This window comes from Physella acuta, unplaced genomic scaffold (genome assembly GCF_028476545.2).
Source record: "Physella acuta isolate Inbredline_101_S28 unplaced genomic scaffold, ASM2847654v3 ptg000369l, whole genome shotgun sequence".
NCBI classification, from domain to species: Eukaryota; Metazoa; Mollusca; class Gastropoda; family Physidae; genus Physella; species Physella acuta.
Genome location: NW_026731888.1, coordinates 669,242 through 691,657, shown reverse-complemented (window position 1 = coordinate 691,657; position 22,416 = coordinate 669,242). Strand labels below are relative to the sequence as shown.

The 22,416-nt window shown below is 39.1% G+C and overlaps 2 protein-coding genes across 5 annotated transcripts; one reads left to right on the top strand and one right to left on the bottom strand.

Moving 5' to 3' along the window:
- The first annotated feature begins 4,497 nt into the window (after positions 1-4,497).
- On the top strand, positions 4,498-7,417 carry LOC131941681 (zinc finger protein 721-like). The gene is made up of 4 exons (XM_059301091.1): positions 4,498-4,814; positions 4,967-5,734; positions 5,887-6,062; positions 6,591-7,417. The coding sequence occupies exons 1-4, from the start codon at positions 4,498-4,500 to the stop codon at positions 7,415-7,417; spliced, it is 2,088 nt and encodes a 695-aa protein (XP_059157074.1).
- Positions 7,418-9,240: 1,823 nt separating this feature from the next.
- LOC131941699 (uncharacterized) lies at positions 9,241-21,566 on the bottom strand. Of its 4 annotated transcripts, none has more exons than XM_059301127.1 (4): positions 21,481-21,566; positions 18,461-19,029; positions 12,084-12,135; positions 9,241-11,187 (listed from the first exon to the last, which is right to left on the bottom strand). In XM_059301127.1, exons 2-4 carry the CDS (start codon positions 18,727-18,729, stop codon positions 9,400-9,402), a joined length of 2,109 nt encoding a protein of 702 aa, XP_059157110.1. In that variant the 5' UTR covers positions 18,730-19,029; positions 21,481-21,566; the 3' UTR covers positions 9,241-9,399. The 4 variants fall into 4 exon arrangements, with proteins under 4 accessions (XP_059157110.1, XP_059157109.1, XP_059157111.1 ...); XM_059301126.1 differs by having other exon boundaries at positions 21,467-21,560; XM_059301128.1 differs by lacking the exon at positions 21,481-21,566 and adding an exon at positions 21,375-21,459.
- Positions 21,567-22,416: the final 850 nt, after the last annotated feature.

Here is a 22,416-nt window from a genome sequence, read left to right as displayed (position 1 = left end):
CTGCCCATTCATCCTACTCTCCCTACCCCCACCCCCTCCTATCTGCCCTAGCGAACCCACGTACAAACCCACCCCAACAAGCAATGACGCACACACACACACACACGCACGAAAATGCACACGCAAACACTAATATTTAAAAAGCATTCAAGCAGACCGTTGAAAGAAAAATTATAAAAATATATTGACATTAAAAAATAAATTCACTTTAGCACAAACCATTCTAAAAGTTTTAAATCTTTCAATAGGGCCGGAGTCATATAAATATTAATTTCAAATAGATTAAAGCATTTTCCAGTGATTACGGACAAATTGTTATTGCTCAAAATAATATAGCACACGTAACAGGACAAACAGTAAAGCCCCCAATGTTATAGCTTAGGCAGAGGCGCAGCGACCCTTCCCGGCGCCCGGGGACAAACTTTTCCGATTTGCACCCCCCCCTCAAACTTTCGATTTGCACCCCCCCCCCCCCTCACACTTTCGATTCGCACCCCCTCAACCTTTCAATTTATTTTTCCAATCCAATTTGGTGCCCCTAAGTTCGGCGCCCGGGGACAAATGTCCCCCCCCCCTCGCTACGCTACTGGGCTTAGGTAACAGGACAAAAATTAATAAGCCCCAATGATATAGTACAGATAAGCGGAGAAACGTTACAAGCAGTAATTAAATAGCACAGATAACAAAAGTTACACGCTCAGTCATATAGCACAGATAACCGGACAAAAGTTACACGACAAAAGTTACACAATTTTCCACCCACATGTTCTATTCTTGTACCTAATTATACCGGCTGGCCACTTCAACCCCCCCCCCCCAACTCAGCCAGTGTGTCGTCTAGACACTGCCACAGCCTACTTATCTAGTTCAGTGAACGTTTTCGTGACGCTATGAACTGTTGGCGTACACAGCTATGGTCATTGTTTTGTGTCCTGTCTACGCTAAAAGTGGTCACTTTAAGTCAAGATTTTATGTGGGTCATGACATGATCGAGAAGGTCACAGGCCTACATGTCGTCATCTTAGGTCACAGCCGAAACACATGTCGCAACTGCTATATCTATGCGAGACACATGAAATTTGTTGTGTAATAGTGCTCATAAAAATAAAATATTCGTATACCGAAAAAGCGATACTATTGGAACTACGGAGACCCAAAGCAGGGGTTCTTTTAGACATTATCTCCGGGGAAGGGGGGGGGGACTTGAAACCCATGGGGAAGCCCTTAAAATTATATATATTTTCTATATAAAAAATATTTTTATGTCGCATTGCCGTCTGGGTGGGGAAAGGGGGGGGGGTCGGTTGGACTTTAAACCTATTACAGTGGTACCTCGACGTACGAGTGCCTCGACATACGAGATTTTTTAGATACGATCTGTGGAGCGAATTAAAATTTGCTTTGACATACGAGCAAAATTTGAGATACGAGTGACAGAATTGGCGCCTTTCACAGGTCGAGGAAAAGAAACATCCCGAAAAAGTTGCAACTGATTATGAATCGAAGCTATTTAATTATACTTACCTTACTCATTTCTGAAACATTCTGAAATTAAGGAAATACAAACTTCCTTAAACGTGTTAGCGAAAAAAGGAACAAAGCGCGAAGAGCAAAGTAGTGGCGAAATTAACCGTTAAGTTTAGGGTTAAAGTGTAGCGTTAAGAGTGTAACGGGTTCGTAAAAAAAAGCTTATCATTAACAATTAGTAAATGAACTACTTAAAGCTCTTCCCTATCTCATCCACCCTACACTGGGCTTAGAGGCGTAGCGAGTGGGGGGCGGGGGTGCGGACCGCACCGGGTGACACCATTTAGGGGGGTGACACCAAGGCAAAAAATGGCAAAATATATAGAGAAAAATGATAATTCCACTTAATTAAGTGATTAATTCGAGTGTTAAATAGTTTTTTAAGAGGTGCAAATCAAAAGGTTTGAGGGGGGGGGGGGGGGTGTGCAAATCGAAAGGGGGGTTGCAAATCGAAAGTTTGTGGGGGTGCAAATCGAAAGTTTGAGGGGGCAGGTGCAAATCGAAAATTGAAAGTTTGTCCCCCGGGAAGGGTCGCTACGCCTCTGGGGGGTGACACAATTAAGTGCCGCACCGGGTGACACCCGACCTCGCTACGCCACTGACTGGGCTTACACCACCACCAGCATCTTCCGTAGGTGAAGTTGGATGATTTTCAAGGGAAATACACTTAATTAATAAAACCAGTTCATTTCTTTGCATGCTTTTCCTTTTTTATTAGAAAAAAAAATATACTTGTCTTGTATGTATACACTTTTCTAATTTAAAAAAAAATCACGAGGGTTGTACCTAGCAATACACTTAATTTCAATGAAAAAATAGCTTTGATACGCGAGCAATATCGACGAACAAATTAAACTCGTATCTTGAGGTACTACTGGTACTTTGTTTGCCCACTGGAAAATTGAAGTGCGCCCCCCCCCCCCTAGAAAGATGTACTAATGGTTTTACTATATTTATATGGTAGTATTTTACTTAGGTTTAAGCTATAAATTGGATGACATGTGTTTTACATTAGTTTTCGACATAAACATAATTATTTTATAAAAGATACAATTTTAAAAGCGAAAAAATTATATACAGTTTGGCGTATTTTAAAATTTACTATTAACAAGTGTGTTATTTTAACACATAACACAACACAGGAAGTGTGTATCCTCGGTTCAGATCACATTCAAACCGAGGAATTGTTGAATGTCTCGCAGAATGACATTATCGGAAGCTGAATTTTTGATGCGTTGCTGTTTTACAGGTAGGCCTTGATTATACTATGTTGTGTTTGAATTAATTGTTTTTTCAGTTCGTTAATCGTTAGAAGATTACTTGAGACGAGTGTTGATTATTTAAAATTAATAACTCATCTCTGCGGTACGGGTAACAGAATTAGCCCCTATAGTATAGTCCTATAGACTTATACTGTCTTATACTATCTATATTATTAGCATCATACTATTTTAGTAGTAGTAGTAGATTCTAGCTCTGTTTCATAAGTAATCTACCCGATCTACTTTTCAACGGATCTATATATTTTTCCAGATCTATTTTATTTATTAGGGGTCATCTATAAATGACGTCACGCTTTTTTACGATTTTTACCTCCCCCCTTCCCCTCCGTCACAAATCGTCACAAAAAGCCAGACCCCTCCCCCTTAAAATGACATCACACCTCAGCCTACAACCCCCCCCCCCCCCTCAAAATTGCAGTTGAATTTTTTTTAATAAAATATGGATATTTTGTCCACAATCTTGTCTGAACTCAGTCAAAATAGAGTAATTTAATCAATTCCTATTGCAATTTATTAAAACAGTTTTCTAAAACGCTAAGTAACGTCTAAAATTCGTTTTCTAACATTGCTTTTTTATAATGCAAAAGTGTAACGTGGAACTATCTGAACCCCCACCCCTCCCCCTCATCACACATTGTCACAAAATTACGGACCTCCCCTCCCCCCTACGAGTGTGACGTCATTTATGGACGACCCCTAATACATTTATATTTTTAAAATATTTTAAATTTATAATTTTGTTTCAAACATTAAATTTGTATTTATCTGATTACAATTCCATTTTCTCATTAAGGTCCTTACAAAAAACTCGATTATATTCAACATTCTAAACGTTTAAATAATATTCCATCAAACTGCACGTTAGGCTTATCAATATTTATTAATTTAGTATTGATTTTATTTTTTTAGAAGAAAAGGGGGGGGGGGTAACCATTAAAAACAAATACTATATTTTTTACATGAGTTATAGGACTTTTAAAAAAAAAATATTCTGATAAAATTTTTATACTTTTCTTTTTTTTTTTTTTTTTTTTCGTGTAGATCACAAGCTGATATTGTGAACATTTGGACTTTCAGTGTGAAATATTGGTCATCATGGGGTGTTCTTGACCAAAGTATCAACGTTATGGAATTTGGCTACATATTGATCAATGACGTTACTTATTGACCAACAAGGTTACATCTTGACCATATAGGTTAAGTCGAACATCATGGCCATCAGAACAACCTCCAAGGCATTGCTGGAACCTAGTTACATCAGAAACAACAACGTTACATCGTAATCTACTTACATCTTTTCCAACAAGGGTAACATCTTTAACAACTTACATCTTGACCATCAGAACAACGTCAATAAAGTATCCAGATAAACAGGTTAGAACATGAGAATTTTGGATACATCGTGATGGAACTTTGTTGCTTCTTAACCAACAATCTTGACTTTTTTTGTTACATCTTGTACAACTTAATCTTGGCCATCAGAACAACATCTAAGGCATTAATTAAATATCAAGATAATTGTGTTACAGCTTGATGGAACTTAGTTAATACAGGCCCCACAGTGGTTCATCTTGAACATCAAGGTTACATCTTGAAATACAAGATGATATATTAGCCAACAAGGCTATATCCTGCCCAATCAGTCTATTTCATGATCATCTAACTTAAGTACCAGCAAACCAGTATCATGACCATCGATAAATCTTGCCAGCTAACCAGTCTGCATCTTGGTCAAAATAGGTACATCTTTACCAACAAAGAAAGATACATCTTGGTCAACAAAGAGACATCTTTACCAACAAAGAAAGATACATCTTGGTCAACAAATATCCATCTGTACCAACAAAGAAAGATACATCTTGGTCAACAAAGAGACATCTTTACCAACAAAGAAAGATACATCTTGGTCAACAAAGAGACATCTTTACCAACAAAGAAAGATACATCTTGGTCAACAAAGAGACATCTTTACCAACAAAGAAAGATACATCTTGGTCAACAAAGGTAAATCTTTACCAACAAAGAAAGATACATCTTGGTCAACAAAGGTAAATCTTTACCAACAAAGAAAGATACATCTTGGTCAACAAAGAGACATCTTTACTAACAAAGAAAGATACATCTTGGTCAACAAATATCCATCTGTACCAACAAAGAAAGATACATCTTGGTCAACAAAGAGACATCTTTACCAACAAAGAAATATACATCTTGGTCAACATAGATACATCTTGGTCAACAAAGAGACATCTTTACCAACAAAGAAAGATACATCTTGGTCAACAAAGAGACATCTTTACCAACAAAGAAAGATACATCTTGGTCAACAAAGGTAAATCTTTACCAACAAAGAAAGATACATCTTGGTCAACAAAGGTAAATCTTTACCAACAAAGAAAGATACATCTTGGTCAACAAAGAGACATCTTTACCAACAAAGAAAGATACATCTTGGTCAACAAATATCCATCTGTACCAACAAAGAAAGATACATCTTGGTCAACAAAGAGACATCTTTACCAACAAAGAAAGATACATCTTGGTCAACAAAGAGACATCTTTACCAACAAAGAAAGATACATCTTGGTCAACAAAGAGACATCTTTACCAACAAAGAAAGATACATCTTGGTCAACAAAGGTAAATCTTTACCAACAAAGAAAGATACATCTTGGTCAACAAAGAGACATCTTTACTAACAAAGAAAGATACATCTTGGTCAACAAATATCCATCTGTACCAACAAAGAAAGATACATCTTGGTCAACAAAGAGACATCTTTACCAACAAAGAAATATACATCTTGGTCAACATAGATACATCTTGGTCAACAAAGAGACATCTTTACCAACAAAGAAAGATACATCTTGGTCAACAAAGAGACATCTTTACCAACAAAGAAAGATACATCTTGGTCAACAAAGGTAAATCTTTACCAACAAAGAAAGATACATCTTGGTCAACAAAGGTAAATCTTTACCAACAAAGAAAGATACATCTTGGTCAACAAAGAGACATCTTTACCAACAAAGAAAGGTACATCTTGGTCAACAAATATCCATCTGTACCAACAAAGAAAGATACATCTTGGTCAACAAAGAGACATCTTTACCAACAAAGAAATATACATCTTGGTCAACATAGATACATCTTGGTCAACAAAGAGACATCTTTACCAACAAAGAAAGATACATCTTGGTCAACAAAGAGACATCTTTACCAACAAAGAAAGATACATCTTGGTCAACAAAGGTAAATCTTTACCAACAAAGAAAGATACATCTTGGTCAACAAAGGTAAATCTTTACCAACAAAGAAAGATACATCTTGGTCAACAAAGAGACATCTTTACCAACAAAGAAAGGTACATCTTGGTCAACAAATATCCATCTGTACCAACAAAGAAAGATACATCTTGGTCAACAAAGGTAAATCTTTACCAACAAAGAAAGATACATCTTGGTCAACAAAGGTAAATCTTTACCAACAAAGAAAGATACATCTTGGTCAACAAAGAGACATCTTTACCAACAAAGAAAGATACATCTTGGTCAACAAATATCCATCTGTACCAACAAAGAAAGATACATCTTGGTCAACAAAGGTAAATCTTTACCAACAAAGAAAGATACATCTTGGTCAACAAAGGTAAATCTTTACCAACAAAGAAAGATACATCTTGGGCAACAAAGAAAGATACATCTTGGGTAACAAAGGTAAATCTTTACCAACAAAGAAAGATACATCTTGGTCAACAAAGGTAAATCTTTACCAACAAAGAAAGATACATCTTGGGCAACAAAGAAAGATACATCTTGGGCAACAAAGGTAAATCTTTACCAACAAAGAAAGATACATCTTGGTCAACAAAGGTAAATCTTTACCAACAAAGAAAGATACATCTTGGTCAACAAAGAGACATCTTTACCAACAAAGAAAGATACATCTTGGTCAACAAAGGTAAATCTTTACCAATAAAGAAAGATACATCTTGGTCAACAAAGAGACATCTTTACCAACAAAGAAAGATACATCTTGGTCAACAAATATCCATCTGTACCAACAAAGAAAGATACATCTTGGTCAACAAAGAGACATCTTTACCAACAAAGAAAGATACATCTTGGTCAACAAAGAGACATCTTTACCAACAAAGAAAGATACATCTTGGTCAACAAAGAGACATCTTTACCAACAAAGAAAGATACATCTTGGTCAACAAAGAGACATCTTTACCAACAAAGAAAGATACATCTTGGTCAACAAAGAGACATCTTTACCAACAAAGAAAGATACATCTTGGTCAACATGGATACATATGGGTCAACAAAGAGACATCTTTACCAACAAAGAAAGATCCATCTTGGTCAACAAAGGTAAATCTTTACCAACAAAGAAAGATACATCTTGGTCAACAAAGAGACATCTTTACCAACAAAGAAAGATACATCTTGGTCAACAAAGGTAAATCTTTACCAACAAAGAAAGATACATCTTGGTCAACAAAGAGACATCTTTACCAACAAAGAAAGATACATCTTGGTCAACATGGATACATCTTGGTCAACAAAGAGACATCTTTACCAACAAAGAAATATACATCTTAGTCAACATAGATACAATTTGACCAACAAAGAAAGATATATCTTGGTCAACATAGAATCGCAGTTAACCAGTCTGCATCTTGGTCAACAAACATAAAAGATACGTCTTAGCCAACAGAGATAACACTTGAGCTCACGAGTCTTGACCCCAAGAGATACATTTCAACTTCATTTCAACATTTGAAGGGTGGGGATGGGAAAGTGGGGGGGGGGGGATGATGGGAGGGTGGGGACTGGATGGGGGGGATGAGGGGAGGGTGGGGACTGGATGGGGGGGATGAGGGGAGGGTGGGGACGGGATGGGGGGGATGAGGGAAGGTGGGGACGGGATGGGGGGATGAGGGGAGGGTGGGGACGGGATGGGATGGGGGGGATGAGGGGAGGGTGGGGACGGGATGGGGGGATGAGGGGAGGGTGGGGACGGGATGGGGGGGGGATGAGGGGAGGGTGGGGACGGGATGGGGGGAGGGTGGGGATGGGGGGAAGGTGGGGACGGGATGAGGGAAGGGTGGGGATGGGGGGAAGGTGGGGACGGGAAAGGGGGGGGGATGAGGGGAGGGACGGGAATGGGGGTGGGGGGATGAGGGGAGGGACGGGAATGGGGGTGGGGGGATGAGGGGAGGGACGGGAAAGGGGGCGGGGGGATGAGGGGAGGGACGGGAAAGGGGGCGGGGGGATGAGGGGAGGGACGGGAAAGGGGGCGGGGGGATGAGGGGAGGGACGGGAAAGGGGGCGGGGGGATGAGGGGAGGGACGGGAAAGGGGGCGGGGGGATGAGGGGAGGGACGGGAAAGGGGGCGGGGGGATGAGGGGGGGGACGGGAAAGGGGGCGGGGGGATGAGGGGAGGGACGGGAAAGGGGCGGGGGGATGAGGGGAGGGACGGGAAAGGGGGCGGGGGGATGAGGGGAGGGACGGGAAAGGGGGCGGGGGGATGAGGGGAGGGACGGGAAAGGGGGCGGGGGGATGAGGGGAGGGACGGGAAAGGGGGCGGGGGGATGAGGGGAGGGACGGGAAAGGGGGCGGGGGGATGAGGGGAGGGACGGGAAAGGGGGCGGGGGGATGAGGGGAGGGACGGGAAAGGGGGCGGGGGGATGAGGGGAGGGACGGGAAAGGGGGCGGGGGGATGAGGGGAGGGACGGGAAAGGGGGGGGGGGATGAGGGAAAGGGGGGGGGGGTGGGGGGATGAGGGGAAGGGGGGGGGATGAGGGAAAGGGAGGGATGGGGGGATGAGGGGAGGGACGGGAAAGGGGGGAGGAGGGATGAGGGGAGGGACGGGAAAGGGGGGAGGAGGGACGGGAAAGGGGGGAGGAGGGACGGGAAGGGGGGATGAGTGATGAGGGGAGGGACGGGAATGGGAAGGATGAGGGGAGGGACGGGAAAAGGGGGAATGGGGGGGGGATGAGGGGAGGGACGGGAAGGGGGGGATGAGGGGAGGGACGGGAAAAGGGGGGAATGAGGGGAGGGACGGGAAAGGGGGGATGAGGGGGGGACGGGAAAGGGGGGGATGAGGGGGGAGGGACGGGAAAAGGGGGGATGAGGGGAGGGACGGGAAAGGGGGGGTGAGGGGAGGACGGGAAAAAGGGGGGGATGAGGGGAGGGACGGGAAAGGGGGGGGGGGATGATATATTGGATTACAGTTACTAAGTCCGAATTGTAAATTGTATACTTGCTACTATCTATACCTTTACCTCATGCAAGTATCCATCCCATGTCATACTGAGGCTTAATCAATCGATATTCGTCAGTTTTAATTTGTTTTTCTGTAGGGTAATTCGTAGGCTAATACACAACAAAAAGCACTAGTAGAGTAGTATAGGTTTATATTAAAGATGCTCAAATTTTACTCGATATAAAGTATAAACATAGGCATGTCTTCTGTAAAATGGAAACAATGGAAAGTTTTCAATAAATATTAATAGTTATTTACTGAACACATATACAAATTTCTTAGTATAAATCACAAGAAAAAAAAACATTAAAGTGTACTACCATGCGGGCGGACTAATTGTTCTTAAAGCTCTATTGTTGTCGACTGTAATCCGCCTGAGAAAAGGGTTTGACCCATACACTGGCCTGCTTTGACTAGCCTCCCCACCCGGCACGCTCCTGATGTACAGGGCGTGGCCGGGCTGGAGGATCATCTGGCTCAATCCAGGCTGCCCGCCTGAGTTCCACGGAGGCTGGACCTGCTTCTGCCGGCTAACCGTATTCATCTGGACCTGCTTCTGCCGGCTAACCGTATTCATCAGCATCGCCTTGTCTTCTTGTACCGGCAGCAAGGCGCGCTTGATGCTCACCATCTCCTCTCTCTGCTCTCGGAGCTGCTTCTCTAGACGTTCGCAGTCGTCTTGGAGTTTGTTGCTACTATGGATGACACTGGGCCGAACAAACATCTCAATGTTGATATCATCCGCCAGCAAGTTCTTTTGATAACACAATGTCGCCAGTTTTCTTTCGTTCAGAAATCGATTTAATTTGTTTGATTCGAAACGAAATTTCAGTTTGTGAAATTCTTTTAGGTCTTTACTTTTCACAATGTCAGACAACTGGGCGGCAAAACTGTCTCTTTCTTTGTTTAACTTGGCTAGTTTCTTCTGCTGTTTCTCAATACGTGCGTCAATGTTGAACGCCTTGAAAGTCAAAACTTCGGACCTTTGCTCTTTCTCCATCAAACGATTCAACTCGTTCGTCTCTCGCTCCAGCTTCATCTCGCCGCGAGTGATGTCTTGCTGAAGGACATCTAGCCTTTGCATCAACTTTTTCTCTATCTCCGCCAACTTCTCCAGTTTGACTGTCACGTCTTTTGTTCTCTTGTCGTCAAGTTCTAGCCAACGCCTCGCCAACCAGGCCGCCTTCTTCAGCTTGACCAGAATATCTGGAACCAAACGTATCAAGTTTTCAGTGCCAAAATCCATCTCCAAATGTTCGACCATTTTTCGACTTTCCTCACTGTACAAATCGGGGTCGATTTCATCCTCTTCTTCCAGCAAGTAGTCCAGTTGCTCTTTCACGAAGGACAGTCTCTGCGCCACTTTATCTGTTTCTGTCGTATCATAAATAGATTTTATGTCTCGATATTCTTTACTTAGCTGCAGTAAGGAAGCTTTGGCCTGTTGCCTCATTCGTCTCATCTCGGCCAGACTGTCGCTTTCATCGTCGCCATCTTGATCTGCATCGAAGACACCTTGGTTGTCACTTCCGGAAAACTGGCTCAGTTTTGAAAAAGCAGACGATAAGGAATTTGACCTGCCTTTAGACACATTAGAATCATAGTCATGAAAGTATTTAAATAGCGGCATAAAAATTTTCTCTTCAAAATTTACAAATAGCTCCTGAAGGTAATCCATGAAGTCAAAAAACCAGATAAAATACTGCACACTTTTGGTCGCCATGGAAACCTCGGAACTCCCTGCGAAGTATAGTGTACCGTCTTGTCGTAGAGTAGCTCTTCTGAGGAGCTGCTGGACTGTAGCGCGTAGCTTGGATACGGTGAAGATGGGGAGCTCCCTCTTCAACGCCTCCTCTACGTCGAGCTCGGCAAAGGGGTCGAGTTGGGTCGGAGAGGTGTTGTCGTGACCTTTCGATGGCTTTGGGTGGTGCGGGGTCTTCGGCTTCGGCTTCAACACCGAGAGCGACGTGACGATCTTGAGACATGAGAGCGTCAAGTCCGGCTTGTAGTGATCGAAGCAGAGGAGGACTTTCTGCTGGAAGGCGCTGACGAGTTTGTGCATCACTTCGCTTCTTTCGCTCTCATCTAAAACCATCAATCGCATCTGTATGAGAATAACAGAAAATCTTAAATTATTTATTTTAACCGTAATTAAGTAATTACTCTTTCGAATCTCACGTTTCTTGTGTAAGAAGAATTAGAGTTCACCTGTTTTTGTGGCATCGGCATATGAAGGGATTATGTGTCATAACCATGCACAGCCGCCTTTACTTTCCATTTACTTTTTATTTCTTAGTCCATAAAAATATTTTATTTACTTGTGAAATAAAGGTCTTGTTTACATCAACTTTTTATTAGCATAGAAAAAAGATATATAGTCTGCACCTACAACCAAAGCATACTATATAGGACGCTACTCTATTATACAACTAGTTGTGTTCTTAAATATTTTAAAAAATAAAAGGTATCAAACATTTTACGTCATGATGTTGCACTAACCGGTGCATAAAAATTGTATGATATCATAGTGAGATGTCAAAACACTTCAGTATGAGATGTCAAAACACTTCAATATAATGTCATATTAAGATGTCAAAACACTTACTTCAGTATGATGTCATATTAAGATGTCAAAACACTTCAGTATGATGTCATATTAAGATGTCAAAACACTTCAGTATGATGTCATATTAAGATGTCAAAACGCTTCAGTATGATGTCATATTAAGATGTCAAAACACTTCAGTATGATGTCATATTAAGATGTCAAAACACTTCAGTATGATGTCATATTGACATGTCAAAACACTTCATTGTGATGTCATATTTGAGATGTCAAAACACTTCAGTATGAGATGTCAAAACACTTCAGTATGAGATGTCAAAACACTTCAGTATGATGTCATATTGAGATGTCAAAACACTTACTTCAATATGATGTCATATTGAGATGTCAAAACACTTCAGTATGATGTCATATTGACATGTCAAAACACTTACCTCAATTTTATCCCCAGCGGTCTGTGGATCCTGGTACATCGAGTACACGGAACTGGAGAGAGAAAATGTGTTTGTTTCTAACATGTGTGTGCTACAATTTCCACAAAATAGAACATCTGATATAATTCAATCCCACCCCCCTTCCTCTCCACACAGCTTGTTATATTTAAGTATTTGAATGAATCTCACGATCTCTCTTTTTACATGTACATTTATTTATCAGTAAAATCTTTTAAAAAAAAACACTCATTAAAATTATTATAATTTTTTTTATTATTTCTGTTTTGTTTTTAAAACTGAACATTATTCTTGTCAATGTTTGTTTTTCCTTACCTAAACCTAATATGGGTAGATTTTATGACAAAGTATTTTTGTCAAGAGAAGGGGGTTCGTCCAAGGACTTGTGTTATTGTGTGTGTGGGGGGGGGGGTATGTATTGGAATTTGCGAAGATCCTATAAACCACTAGACTTTCAGCCTACTAAGCGTTTCACAAAACCTTTGAATAGATTTCTGAAGCAGACGGTGGGAAATCGATCTCGACGTACAAAAACATATAATTTACAAAACACACTTTATTGTTCCACGACATACTAGAAATGAAAATGTTATCTCAAGAGGGAATATAACCCAGCCCTTAGGTTAGACTGAAACCTACAAGCATTTATATTATGATAAATATTACAGACTTTTCCTATTCGCCTGTTTTATTTAAAGTTTTTATTTCAGGTTACATCCAAAGTTATCGTCAAGTATTAAGCCGAACACTCTACCATCTTCAAAATTTGAAAATGAAATGAATTAAGAAATCTTCAAAATAAACCAATGCTTTAAAATATCTGAAGCGTAAAGCCCAGTTCTAACGTTGTGTTCGTGAAAGTTCTATATTTGAAAAAAAATGAAAGAAATATGAAACGGCCCAGAGCGAAACTCTAGTCTTGGCTAAAAATAAACAGCGCCTTGTAAAATAGCTGGCTTAGTACCAACTACATTCAGGTAAGAAATTCACTATATTGCTACAAGAACCAGCACAATAACCCCCCCACACACACACACACACATCCTTTCCCGTTTTTTCCCCATCGACAGATGCTTTACTCCTACCATATGTCAAGTAGGTTTTCTTTTAAATTTTGTACAGTATTATTCTAAAATTTTATTTTAAAATCTGTCTGCTGTTTTAATTATTTAAATTTTTACCACTTAACACGTTTTCCCAATCATATGGTTCTATTTTGTTTATTCTTATACATTTTTAAAGCCCACATTCCCCCTCCCCACCCTCACCCCTACCCAATTCGCGATAGAAATCTACTATTTTTACCTCCAAGAGTAACTTAACTCGTCTAGATTACAGTTCCCCGTGTTTGCTGCATAAGAAAGCTTGTCTAGATTACAGTATAGCCCGACCGTTTGTTATAGCGAAACAGTATCGCTAGTGCAACCCAAAGCCAGTGGATTAAGGTTGACTATCTTGGTTGAATGGCGCGGGTAAATCATTACCTCCCTTGGTTTTGTCCGACTTATCGCCCTTTTTTTTTTTACTATCTGCTTCTACCCAGAGAAAAAAAAATTATCACGGATTATAGTTTCTTATAATCGCAGTGTTTGTACATATTTAGGTCGACTGTTGGTTGTCTATAGAAAAGGTAAACAAAAAACGAATGTTGTTAGAAATACTGTCAATTCCGGAGCTAAAGGATATATACCGGATGGGAAATAGCGGCAAACACAAAGGGTATGATTGTTGAAACATTCAATTTTACGGGTTTGTCACGTGTCTAGCAGCAGCTATATTAAATAGTGTATCTCACTGGAAAGTTTACCTCCCCCCCCCCCAACCTACCTAAATAAAGCTGTACAAGTGTAAAAAAAATATTTTTATTACCATTGGTTTTTAGATTTATCTGTATTCATTATTTGATGTTTTGAATAGACAGATCAATATACAAAGTACACCATTCTTTTCTTTTATTGAAGTGAAGATTCGTGGTATTTCGTAACGTTACAATAAATAGCCTTGCTACTTTTTTATATAACCTAGAAATAAGCCGAGATTCAAACTAACTTCGTTAAATGCGCTTAATTTAGGTAAATGGAATACTCAATAAAATCACGACAAGCAATACAGACCAGAGTATTTGTCAGTGTTTATAATACTTACCATTTGGTTTTTATATTAATATTTTTATATGAAACTATTATGAAGTGACTTGTTCGATCGCAATGTACAAGAAAAACGTTTAAGCATCTTTAATTATATAGGCCTACCTCAAGTAAATCATTATATTCGCTAGTCTAAAAATAAAAATTATATCTTTGCGTTGTTTGCAAAGAACACTTTAACCGAAGTAGACTTGGGTTTTAGAAGCTTCGCTACATTTCATCAACAGAGTGGCGTCTTGCTACACGTCATATCTTAAATGGCGATTATGTTGCTACATCCATCTAGTGGTTTTAATGAACGTTTGTTATACGTCATTCGTGTGCTTTTGTAAGTTCAGCTGAACATACCTGTTAGGTTTTATGTAAATTTTATTTTAATAATTGATCATATTTCCAACTCAACTTATCATTGACTTTTCACCTCGATAAATAGCATTAGGAAGAATTCCACTATTGAGTTTTATATTAGACCTATTTGTCAAGTAATCGGTATGAACTATGATTATGTTCAGCTACCGTTTTTCAAAGGAGTTTGCAGTTATATTTTTTTGTTTCAAATGAAGCTTTATTTAACTTCCTTCAGAAAGGGTTACAATGTGCCATTGTACAAATACAAATAACAACTAACATAAAGACAAGTGTTCTTGGGCACTAGGGGAATAAAAATATGGTAAGCTAACTTTTACCTTTCCAAGCCCCTCGTGATTATTTCAGAAAAATCCAACAGCTTGGCCGACGAAAAGGTATCAAACTTCATTCCAGAAATCCTAAGGCTTAGCCAACGAAGAGATATCAAACTTCATTCCAGAAAAACTCAGGAGAATGTGACGAAAGTCACAAGCCGCCTCCCCTTTATAGACCTTTTTCCCGTCTTACATCACACGATACGGTGCGTAGTAAATCAGAGGGGGGAGGGGCGGAAACAATACATCAATTTTCTAATGTCAGATCACACAAAGCCTCGGTGCACCGAGTGGTTATTTTTAACGCCTCCGCCAGAAAGCGGTGCGCATTTCTCTCGCTCTCTATTCTATCTAATTTAATCTTCTGCTCAAGTGCCACCATTAAACAGGAGCGATAATCCATCAACTGTGGCACAAAGGACCACTGTAGAAGATATGAAGTTACCCTAAACTCTTTCTTGGGTCAACTTGTTATAAGAGGATTTAATGGCTTGTATGTATTTTATTTCACTCTCCTCAAAAACTCTAAACGCAATTTGGCTATAGCTGTCCCAGTTTGTGATGTCATTATGAGTTGTTCACATAGAGTTGCTTAGTTAGAAAAATACTACGTTGCAGATGTGTGTGTGTGTGCATATATATATATATATATATATATATATATATATATATATATATATATATATATATATATATATATATGCATGTACTTATTGTTATTCGGTTTTTTTAAATTATATTAATTTGAATCACGATTCACTATAGTTAAACAAATAAGTTTCTCATTTTTCAAAACAAGTTCTGTAGAGTAAAAGTTTCAATCTGGTAATAACATTTGTAATAACATTTGGGAACAACCGATTACATTTCACGACAGGTAAAAACATAGGTGTGGGCGGGGCTGGTTGAAAACAAGCATGCACTTTGTCGCGTCATTTTTCATCGCCATTCATAAAATTTTAATATAGCTCTAGAAATAAAAGTGTGATTTTTCTAGTCGAACTAGCACGTATACAATTTCTGGTTCTTGTAACTGATGAGTTTGAATTTTTCGCACTTGATTCTTGAATGGGGAAATGCGCTTTGACGTGGGGATAAGTACATGATCACATACAGATTTGTGTGCTGCCGTCACGGTCAAGTGTGAAAATATAACGTCGGTATTGACAGCATGGCGGCAAAATAGATTAAAAATACGTCAATTGTGGGATAATTGTGGGGCTTTAATGACGTTAATGTAGAGCTATTCATGACCCACCGTACCGCTAGCTCCTGTCATAGAGTGCATGCAATAGTTCAACTTCTGATACAGTGATAACGAAAATACATTGATGTCATGCTGTAAATAAGGTAATTGAAATCAGGTGCGCAGTTTAGTTTTGTAGTTATACGTTGTTGTTGTTGTTTTTTTATTACTGTTTGCGTGTCAGTAAATGACTAATTAAATGAATAATTTGCTAGGACTTTAAGAGTCTCGAGTTTGTTTTTATAACGGCACTGAAAAAGTCAGAGAGTGAGAAAAAGCAAAACGTCCAGCGATTCGAATTCAACATTATTAAGAGGGCAAATAGTTTCGAATTAAGAGTATAAATTAATTTAAAATATGTTTTTGTTTCTTATTTATCCAAATATATAGCATTTAATTAAATTAAGTACATGTACACACTTTAATAAACTACTTATCTAATAACAGTGGAGAAACATGTGACCCAAAAAATATATAAATTGGATGCATGTTAAGTAACATCACTGTTTCAGTATTCTTATAAAGGAAAGCATTTACTCATTTCCGCCTCCCACCAACCTGTCCTTGTTACAAGACCTCAATCCAGCACAAATTCAATCTCCCGCCTAACCAACGTCGATCTACGAATCGACCCCCCCCCCCCCCCCCCCCACCAAACATTATCCTAGACTTGACCCTTAACAAAATTGTCAGAAAATAGTCTTTTTACGAAGACTGGGCTTGTTGTCTAAATCCTCTACCATATTCTCAATTAAGAACGAAGAAGAAAAGTAGTCTTTTTAAATATGTTTAACATGACGCTATTTTGTTGTTTTTTTTACAAGCTTTTATTTAACTCACTTCCTCTGTCGCCAGTCTGTCGACAGTCTGTCGACAGTCTATCTGTCGTCAGTCTAGATCGAAACGCAGGAGTGAAAATTCGGAAACTTCTACTTGACCGATACGATTCACATTTGGCACGTGGGTCAAGACATGAAGACAATGCAATCTTAAACTAAATTTGACTTAATTGGATGCCTAATTAATTTTTTATGAATTAATTAAAATTTGGACCGAATCAATAGGCATGTCTATCCAACCACACCACACGCGTCATCACGTTCAATCGCTGCGCCATCACCTTCAGTAGGCGCGCCATCACGTTCGATAGACGCGCAATGGTTTTTAGTCATGTAACACTATTGTAAATAAAACATGTAAAGTACTGAAAAAAAAATTCATAAAAAACGTTTTAATAACAAGCTTTTATGTAATGATGCACTAAAAAGTAGAAAATAAATTATACACTACTATTTAAATTACTATTAAGAAAAGCGTGGGTCTCTTCTCAAATATTAGTAAAGGTATCCAATAGGTACTAAAGTACTAAAGTGACCCACGCTTTTCTTAATAGTAATTTAAATAGTAGTGTATAATTTATTTTCTACTTTTTAGTGCATCATTACATAAAAGCTTGTTATTAAAACGTTTTTTATGAATTTTTTTTTAATTCTCCGGTACCTATCGCTGTCACAGACACTTGTCCACTAGTATCTTCAAACACCTCCCTTTACCAGCCTTCTACAAGATGGAACGACATATTTAATCAGATACAAGCGATATAATGCGATTCAATACACTAATCCAAAATAAAATTTGGGAATAGAACAAAGACTGGCGGAACAAAAAAAAAGTGCATATATAGCCGCTATTGAATATTACAAATTCAAAATAAAATCGTAAAACTTGTGGTTTTGCACCGTCCACGGCTTGATAACGATACGTGCCAAACAAGCGTCTTGATTTCAGTTCGGTACATGTATACGGACCCTGGATTTTTTTTTATAGATAGGTACATATACACTATCACATAATGTTTACATGGTTTATACTTTAATAAACACCATGATCGCGATTACAACCTCATTTTATTTCACTGAGTCACGTTTATCTCTAACCCTTATCATTGTAACCTAAATCCCTAATCACACTTAACTATAAACGTAATTACTCCGGTCTATACGTACGTTCTAACCCTAATCGCCCTTTCCCCTTAATTCAATCGCAAGTAACTATAACCATAATTACGCTTACATCTACTCTGATTTATACGTATTTCTAACGGTAATTACTTACACCTCTTACGTCTAGTCACCAGACCTCTTCTCACGCTTACCTTAAATCACAATTACCTCTAATCACAATTACCTCTAATCACGATTACCTCTAATCACGATTACCTCTAATCACGATTACCTCTAATAGCGATTACCTCTAATAGCGATTACCTCTAGTCACGCTTACCTCTTCTGGAGTCGAGACTCCACCTGCATCATGGAGCTCGCGGTGCCGGGGTCGTGACTGACCACCATGTCAATGTCGCTGACGATGCCATCCACCGGCCCGACAGCTGGGACGTCCCCCCTCACGGCAGGCAGTACAGAGAGCCGCCCGTGGCTGACTGGCACTGGGAGGTTTCCAAAGGGCGAGGCCTCCACGGGATTCGTCCCAAACGGCGTTGGGACACCGCCAGGCCTCGTCACCACACTGTACTTTTTTCGTCGGGTTGTCATTTTTTTTTACCCCGTCATTATTGTACCCTGTTATATTTTGTTATAGGAATTGTGGTCTTATCAGTGTCTGTGGAGTTGATACGTCACATTTCTCGTTCTCAGAGGTTGTAAATTATCTTATCAACGCCATGCCGGGACACACGCCGTAGGCACAAAGTCTTTATCCTGAGATCAATGCATGTTTGAAAAAGTTCAAAAAAACGTGATGCCTGCTCTATCTTGATCTAGATGTTTACTTTTCCAGTCAACAGCTTACATGCCAATCTCTAATTCTCTTTGCTGCTTAGACAACACCACAATCTGAAAATAAGTAATTGTTGATATCTAAATGCTTCTTTCAAAAATCTTAAATAGGTCACCATTACAAACTGTCTAGATACAGCTAATGAATACCAACCATTTTATTATTTTAGGACACATACATTTTAATTGTGAGAAAACAGTGAAATCTAGAATACTGGGTTTCTAAAATATTTAACTAATGTAATTTCATCAATCAGCGGAAGATTTACAACCAGACTGTACGCGATCTCATGAAACCTTTGAGTCGACCGATTCTATACTACTCTTCAGTCAGATACAAACACCACTCTAGCATGCATTGAACTGATACCATCTAATGTATACCTGATTTACAGCTGTTACCATCTTATGCCTAGCATGCATTGAACTGATACCATCGAATGTCTTGCTGACTTCAACAGTTACCATCGTATGCCTAGCATGCATTGAACTGATACCATCTAATGTCTACCTGACTTACAACAGTTACTAGTTAATGCTGAGGCGTAGCGAGGGGGCGGGGGGGGGGACATATGTCCCCGGGCGCCGACCTTAGGGGGGGTGCCAAAATGGGTTGGAAAAACAAATTGAAAGGGGGGGGGTGCAAATCAAAAGTTCGAGGGGGGGTGCAAATCGCCGGGAAAGGTCGCTACGCCTCTGAGTTAATGTCTACCTGACTTATGACTGTTACCATCTTATGGTTATTTATTTTATGTATCTCTGACTTGCAACCGTACCATTTTATGACTAGCTGACTTGCAACTGTTACAACTTGATTTTTTGCTGACTTTGAGTTGCTGCTGCTGTTCATGACTTGCTAAACTGCGGCTGTTAATATTATGAATTATAATACGGAGATTTATTTTTATTAATGCATGTCTACGTGGTAAATCAGGCCATCCACGTGGAACACGTTTCTTTTGATTCCGATGTGATGGTTGTCATAGCTAGTGCATAAAACAAACAAAGACAATCTGAAGTGGCTTCTGTTATTGTCTATTTTAGGCCACACAAATCACCAAACAAACTCTTCATATTGCCGGCCTGTAAAGTTTGCTTTTTTTTACAATATATTTATTGTCGGTTGAAGAGTAATAAATTGTAGCCAATAGTACCTGAATCAAGCGCTATACAACGCAGCCCTATATGTCCATGGGTAATAAAATTCCACCCACATGCCCGGTAAGGGAACCTCCCAGCCCAGAACATGGAGAGACACCAGCCCGCGGACATTTTGAAGCACGTCTTTTATTTCTTATGGCAATAAATAGAAACAGCCAGGTATATGACCATAAATTACAGTGTAGTAAGCATCGCCGTACGGCGTACTGGATAATATCAAATTATATTGCTTGTCTTATTTAGACTATCCCCTTCCCCCCCCCTACCCCACTTCATCTTGTATCTGTGGACACCTGGTTTAACAAATGCTATTGACAGAAATATCAGTTTAAATAAATTATAACTAGGTAGTATCGGAACAGTGCAGATATCGTCGTCAGTGGTATCGTAGTGTACAAACGTTGTCGCCAGTGGTATCGGAATGTACAAACGTTGTCATCATTGGTACCGCAATGTACAAACGTTGTCGTCAGTGGTATTCTAATGTACAAACGTTGTCGTCAGTGGTATTCTAATGTACTAACGTTGTCGTCAGTGGTATCATAGTGTACAAACGTTGTCGTCAGTGTTATCCTAATGTACAAACGGTGTAGTCAGTGGTATCGTAACAGCACGGACATTGTTTAACAACAAACGAAGGCTTCAAAGAAAATTCCTTTTTTTTTTTAATACGGCGCCTGTCATTCTGGAAACCGATCGATCGACAACAGAGATCCAAAAAAAATCGCTTTTAGTACGGCTAAACGACCGAACTGAAGTGTTGAATCACAACTGGATAAATAGTCGGATTTATGTCGTCAAGGTGTGTTCACCAATACAAATTTAAATGACCGGATTGATGAACAGGCAGATAACCGATTTGTTGCCCTGACGTCACTACACTGTATCTGTTTCACTCCCCCATTCAGTTTGTCAATATCTGTCTCCAATCTTTGTTTCCCTCTTGTAGCTATGACACTCGGGTCTTGGGTTTCTGAAGGAGCAGATAACATTTCGTGATGCCCCGTGACGTCACCGACGCCTCTTCTTAAGTATTGTAAACACGAGAGATACAAACCCAATTATAAAATCATTAATCTTGTGGTCCTTATCTTGAAAACTTGTCGAGGGCAAGAAATCCCAGAGCTCGTTTTGACAGTTCCAGAATCGAACTATAAAAGCACAAGCACTTTAACAATATATGATGAATGATCGCTGATCGACGATGATTTCAATAGGCAGGACAAATTAAACTCTCTCACATGTCAACATCAAAAACTAGACAATTCCAATCAACTGTCCGGTTGCCCGTCACGATAAAAGCATACACATATCATCAATACGAAATACCTACACTCTATGACTTACAAAAACTCATATTCCACGAGACGAACACACTTGGTCATTCAGCTACCAACTGTCAGTTGACATACACGTATCGACGACACCAGGAGACCAACCCAAGACACTGTTTATTTTTTCAATAACCTCAATCTATAACCCATTAGCCCAATTGAACCAGTTGGAGCGGTCGCTACACGCGTTCTATTTTGGAACGTTATTTTTTTAAACCAATTCATGGGCTTGCTTGCCTATAGAAAAGCCAAATACAAAATATGAATATGGTTACAGTGGTGGCGGGGGCTTGTGGGGTAGATTTTACAAGGACGCAATATCTAATGGAGTGTCAAAGATTTGTATTAATATTAAATCCTGTTTAGTCCTCTGTTACATAACATAGCAAACTATATGACTCACGACGATTTTGTAAAGATCCGTGTATATATATATATATATATATATATATATATATATATATATATATATATATATATATATATATATATATATATATATATATACATTTATATATATATACACCTCTCTCTCTCTATATATATATATATATATATTTATATATATATACATTATATATATATGTGTGTATATACACCTATATATATATATATATATATATATATATATATATATATTTATATATATTATATATATATATATTTGTGTGTGTATATACACCTATATATATATATATATATATATATATATATATATATATATATATATATATATATATATATATATTCGTCTTCCTTGAGTATACTAAGAAGTAGACTAGGTAAAGTAAATAGCTTTCTTTAATTTATTGAGTTATCGATTTCTTATCAGCAAACAGTAATTTCCTATTTGAGACTGGGCGGCACTAGATAAGCTATGCTGCAGGTAGGGTACTGCATGATCCACCCCACAGCCTGTGTCAATAGCAGAAGCCTTCCACTTGTGTGT